At 40.6% G+C, this 6,357-nt stretch overlaps 1 protein-coding gene across 1 annotated transcript in view; it reads right to left on the reverse strand.

The window, feature by feature from the left end:
• GINM1 (glycoprotein integral membrane 1) overlaps positions 1-5,372 on the reverse strand; it is a gene marked incomplete at its 5' end in the record, with an annotated part of 11,439 nt that extends 6,067 nt beyond the window's left edge. Inside the window, 3 exons of the mRNA XM_009865970.1 lie at positions 1,700-1,851; positions 5,039-5,135; positions 5,313-5,372. Of these exons, the coding sequence (XP_009864272.1) occupies positions 1,700-1,851; positions 5,039-5,135; positions 5,313-5,372 (309 nt within the window). The remainder of the gene's footprint in view (positions 1-1,699; positions 1,852-5,038; positions 5,136-5,312) is intronic.
• Positions 5,373-6,357: the final 985 nt, after the last annotated feature.

The following is a 6,357-nucleotide window of genomic DNA, read 5'->3' on the forward strand; positions in this document are numbered from 1 at the left end:
ACAAGAGATGCAAACATGTTTATATTACTGAGTTAAAGTAACAGTGAAGGAGACTGGCAAAGAAAACCAAGACATCAGAGAAAACTCCAAGCCATTCAGATTTAGACATAGGGATGTTTGATATAACATGAATTGGTGTTCTTTGTTTTTACTTACCACACTACTATAGACTGTACCATGTTAGAAAAATACTGTGTGCGTCTGTCTCTCTCTCTGCAAAAGCAGGTGGTAGTCACTCCATGGGCTTTTAACCAAGTCTTTCTTAGCTCATTATGATCCTCTTTCAGGAGGCATTTTAGGGCATGGAAAACCCAAGTAAGTAGTGAGAGAGCACTTGCAAACACTCAAAGTGTTGCTGAGGAAAGAGTGATACCTCTGCTCTTGCAGTAATGTTGACTTTTTTTCAACAACCGAAGGAATAGTTTCCCTCCTCTTCGAGTGATGCAGTGGACTCATTTCACTTAATAATCACTGCAAGCCTCATTTATATAGATCATATTCAGCGTTAACTCCCACTAACATCAATAATTGCATTGTGAGGCCAAGAACTGACAGAAATCCAGAGTGTTTGTGGCCATAATTACACCTGCTACACAGAAATCTGAAACACACCACCACTACTGTCCAACAACTGAATAAACCCAGGATATATTAGCCTCCTAACACTGGGATAAACATCTCCTTAGAAAAAGCTTCATACATCTCAGTGGAATTTTTCATTAACAAAGTAAGATTTTGACATGATGCAGATCCCTGTAAAAAAGTCCTACATGCTGAGCATGCAATTAATTAAGGATCAATGGTAGTATCGTCATTCTGTTTTTAAAACCAAAGGCAGCAAAATATAAACCAGCTTCAAAAGAGCCTGGCCACATGTAAGGGGCAGACATTACCTGAAACAACTTTACGCTTCTGCTGGCTTCAGCAGCTGTATCTTCTCTCTGGAACCTCACTGGTTGGAAGAATAACTATACCTTATAGATGATTTTGAGAACTCAGTTCTGCACATTTCAGTATCAGCTAAAATTGTAACCCCTCACATTCACTGGTGTTTTTGCAAATACAGTTAGAGATTTTTTTTTTAATTTTTTCTTCTGATCATCCCCAAATCCATGTTCCTTATGAAGATTTTTATTCATGGAAATTAATTACTTCACATGCAAAATATTCTAAGTCTAAGCTCTCAGGTGTTGTGGCTTTTTACAACAATCCCACCTGCCATAAGAGTTTGCTAATGCAAGCTGATCCCTGCCCTACACGCTTTAAACATTTTGTTAACTTGGAATCAACAATGGGGGAAACCTCAGGACTCAGAACAAGGCCCTGTCCCTTTATTTATTTTGTAAATTTTGTAAATCAAGCATTGCTTGTGAGCTTGACTTGGCTTGCATAAATGCACATGTTGAAAGAGCATGTGACAGAGTGGATATTCTAACAAGCTTAAAGGAAAGTCATCAAATAATTAAAATGAGAATAGAAGCATTAAAACTTGAAGCCTCCTTATGAAACACCCCTGCTACTACACAGGCCACTTAGCTTGGTATTACCTCCCTCAGTGCTGTGCTAGATAGCGTTATACTATACACTTTGTGCTCTAACCACCAGCCAGACACACATAAACCTTTCAATCCTTGGTAACTACATGCCCCAAATTAAAAGCAAGCAGTGTGCTGTTTGAGTTTTGTTTTTGTTTTTTTACCTGTTCTCCATCAATTTCTGTCACTTCTTCCTGAATGACAATCAGCTGCAAATCAGAACTGGATGCCAAAGGCCACTCGTGAACCATGATGCGAACACTGACAGTTCCCAGGCGCTGCTGATCCGGTAAGTTATCCACGTCTCCGCTCTCCACTGTTAACACACAACGTCACCGTTTGCAAAGAGAAGCCACCCCAACCAGAAAGCAATATCCAACCACCGGGCAAACAGTCCCAGCTCTGATGCAGATGCCTTTGTACACGTAGCATCTGAGTGGAAAACTCACTGCAACAACAGAGACCACTAGCATCAAACCCGAGAGGCCTGAACAGTTGTACAGAAGTCTGTACGGTGCCGGCAGCCTTAATGCTTCCAGTAACTGCTGTTGCAAGTGGTAATGATCTGGGCAACAGCTAGAAGAGATGCTACGATTTTTTACCAGTAGATCACCAAATCTTGGAGCAAAAATTGGAGCAGGTCTCGTGATGTAACACAGCAGCACCACACGACCCCCAGACTAAGGGAGCTTGGCAAGCGATGTTGCGTCCCCGCGGTTGAGGAGGTTTGCATTTCTGCACTCCAAGCGGCACTCTTTGACTTCCCTGCTGCTGCATTCTTACTTGAGCTGTCCAAAGGATTTCATGGTAATGCCACAGCCACCTGTGTAAACATCTTGATTCGCACAACATTCCCCTTCTTCTCAATACAGAAACAAATACGCTCTTTTTCCAAAAAAAATACTGCAAATACTGCTGCAAATACTATTTGTGATGAGTATCAGTTCTTTCATACATGCTTTTTCTGTCTCTCTCCTCTGTTTTCGTATGTGACTGGTGACACCTCAAGCGCTCTTCCTTCCCAAAAGCTTTCAGCTATATCAACAACTTAATATTCTACAAGTGCGCAGTGAACTGCCTTCCTGCTCTCACTGTTTCTGCAGACTTAGTATTCTTCTCCCAACTACTGTGCCTCTACTGCGGGTGAGGGCACGTGTGAATTGAAGCACTGCAGAAGCACAGGAGGGGAGGTGATGGATCTCTTGGGCACGCAGACAGCAAGGGACTTGAGCTGGCCCCGTAAGTCACTGATGCCCTGTGTCACTTGCAATGCTGAGCCCAGGAGGCAACATCAGGGGCAGCTGGACTCATGTCTCTCAGTTATATGGGAACAACTCAGTGTGTTCATGACTTTTATACTTTCCTCATCAAGCTATTTTGTTTATTTTAAATGTATGAAAGCACTTTTTTGCATAACTTAGCAGTATCTTCCATTGCAAAAAATAAATGGTAGGAGAAAGAGGTTAGAGAGCCAGAGAAAGGTTCTCTGTAGGTATGAACGAGAACACTAACCTGGTTGCTGAATGTTTTCTGACTTAGAGCAGTAAGCGTAAGCTAAAGGACCAAAGCCTCTAAGACACCAAGGAGCTGAAGCTCTGTGCAGTCCCCACCTTTCCTGTGTCAGGCTGCTCCATCCCCACCCCACCCAACAGGAGAGAAAGATCCACTTCCAGAACTGACATTTGTGGGAAGTTCAAGTGGGGATGTAGAATCATAGAACTGTATTAGCTGGAAGAGACCTAAAAGATGATCGAGTACAGCCTTTGTCCCAGCCCTATCAAACCACTAAACGATTGCCCCCAACACAACATCCACCCATCTCTTAAACACCTGCAGGGGTGGTGACTCAACCACCTCCCTGGGCAGCCTGTTCCAATGCCTGACAACCCTTTCAGTAAAGAAATTCTTCCTAATATCTAACCTGAACCTCCCCTGGCGCAATTTCAATCCATTTCCCCTCATCCTATCACTCACCACTAAGGAGAACAGACCAACCCCTGCCTCACTACAACCTCCCTTCAGGCAGTTGTAGAGAGCGATGAGGTCTCTCCTCAGTCTCCTCTTTCCCAAGGTGTAGGTGTGACACATGGTCTGACAACAGCGTCAAGTCAACACCACTCAGGAAACTTGGTCTCAAATATTCAAGAGCATGAATATGTGGCTCAAGTTCAGACTTTGCATACATTCAAGAGTATTTTTCCCCTTTGTTAATGGGTACAAGTATCTCAATATTCCTTTAGCATTTTACAAACATTATATGAATCTACTGTCAAGGATTTAGTAATTGCATAAACATTACTTTGCAGATGAAAGACAGAGGCACTGTGCTGAGAACTTGGACCCAAACATAGGTCTCAGGTCCCTAACTTCCAGGTAAATCAGTATTTTTTCACTGTTTCAGATTCACGTTTACAGTTGTAGTCACTGCAAGCTATACCAGTATGACTTGGTAGGAACTACAGTAGAGTGCTTTCAGAATTAGTCAATAAAATGGTGTCTATTTTTTCTGGAGTCAATTATCTTGCAGGTAAATAATATTTTGCCATGTTTTTCTACCATGTCATAGAGAAAAATAGAAACAGTAGGAAAATACCTATCCCAGAAAAACAGAAATTAATTACTGCTCTCCCTCTCCAGGAAAGAAACAGTGTCAAACAAATAATTGATCATGCTGGGAAGGAAGGGTTCAAGAAACAAGGTCCTGGCTCAGAAAGTAATTTAGAAAACACATTAGTACTCCTCTAAGTAAACATCTGATTGTAAGAAGATGATGACCTCAGAAACCAAGCTAGAGACTGCACTAGACCCATCAAGAGATCACTCAGAATACAACAGAAGCTTAAATCAAACAAGCATGATGGCCCTTGTTTAATTAATTATACAGTATGCACTGTGTATCTCAAAAATATCACAGCACTTTCTGGTCTTTCACAACAGGTATAGCATTGAATCAGTGGAGAAAAAAAAGCAGATTCAAGATAATTCAAAGTCAGCAAATACTGCCAGACACTAGCAAAACTGCAGTATTTGTGCTGTAATATCCTATCCAGCAAAAACTTGTTTCTGCAATAGACATAGAAATGAGATAATTAAAAAGATCTTCTGACCAATAATTCATACTTCTGTTACTGAATCTCCTTTTGGATATATGCCAACCAACCCAGGAACACAGCCATTAGCAGGGTGGAGTTGCATCCTTCTGTTTACATTGTCTAGCCTGTAGGGTAAAACATTCTTTGGAAAAGATAGGTAGAGGCTGGATTTCAGATTAGTCCATTTACACATGAGCATGTACATGAATGTGACTTGAGAACAAGGCAGTAAGATTTCTTCCACCCATTTCAGTAGCAGAATTTTGGAACCTTGGGAAATGACTTGCTTCTACAATGATGAGGTTTGCTGAGTACAAGAACACATGGTCATTATAAACTTCGGTTACGAGGTAGCAGGGAAGCCAAATACCCCAGGGGAGGGGGAGGGGAGGGGGGGAAGAGAATACTCACATATTACTGTTTGACATGTTATGTGGGCAACCCCACTTTTCATAGGAAAATCATTTAGATATACTTGTCCATTAACGTAGGTGATATTAAAAACAACCTGAAAGAAATGCAGACAGAATGACTGTGTGGTTCCTGGCCCTGTCTTACAATTCTGTTCTCAGAGGAACAGGCTTCATACTAACAGACATCAGACAAAACAATACTTCTGCATCCACATGCAGACTTTGTTTCGCTGCATATTAATTCACTGAATAAATAGAAAAACCAGACAAACCTGTCCTTTGTGCAATTCTCCATTGGCTTTCAACACCATAACATTGACTCCAATTGTTTCCTGGAAAAAAACAGTGAGAAGAAATATAAGTCTATGAGGAAACACAAAAAGCCATTGCAGGCCACAGGCAACTTTGACGCACTGCCCCGACCGAATGACAACGTACAATCCCCAGAGCATGTTCCCAGGCTTTCTGTCCAGCAGACAGCAGAAAGACGAATATGCTTACTTGTTTCATTTAAGGGTTGGTTTGGTTTATTTCCTCTCTTTTTAATAAAGAGTACTGATGAGAAAGAATGGCAGCTGCATCCCCCTGATATATAGGATTTGGGGTTTTTAAAATAAAATAATCAAGTTAAATTCTCAAACTAAAGAACACTCAGTTTTGTCAGTGTTAGCAGTAATCCTGTTCCTTTTATTTCATTATCATTCCTAAATTATTACACATAGGTTATCTCCAAACTCACAGCTAATGGGGATCCGCTTCTTTCTTTCAAACCCTAATTGCTGTAATTTATCAACTCGCTCATTCTGTTCTCTTATTTCCCCCTTTCAGGGGTTGTTTTGCAGATGGGACTTTAAATCTCCCAGACCTGTCCCTGACAAAACCTAAATAAAAAGCGAACACCTCTCTTGGGCAAAGCCAAAAGTAATGACTGCCACACTACTTTCCTGAGTGACATCCTCAAAACCAATATTAAGCTCCTGTTTGCCTTTTGGGAGCCTTAAATTATTCTAATCCATTTTCCTCTATAAAATTTTTCCATACCTTCAGCATCTTCTTTAATTCTGTGTTTGAGTCACGTTTTTACAACTAACAGCTAAAAAGCAAGTCATGTCTCAATAAAAAGTTGAACTCGCTCAGAATTTAAAATAAATAAATAAATAAAATTTAAATGTATAAAAATACTTTTTTGCTTGGGATTTTTATAAAACACTGCATTTTCAGCCAGGAAATACTTGAAATATACAGTACTTAGCATAATACAGCACCAATTCATGAACAAAGAGCTTCTAAAGTGCAATTATAATGTAAAACGTCCTT

This window comes from Apaloderma vittatum, unplaced genomic scaffold, assembly GCF_000703405.1.
Source record: "Apaloderma vittatum isolate BGI_N311 unplaced genomic scaffold, ASM70340v1 scaffold27613, whole genome shotgun sequence".
NCBI lineage: Eukaryota > Metazoa > Chordata > Aves > Trogoniformes > Trogonidae > Apaloderma > Apaloderma vittatum.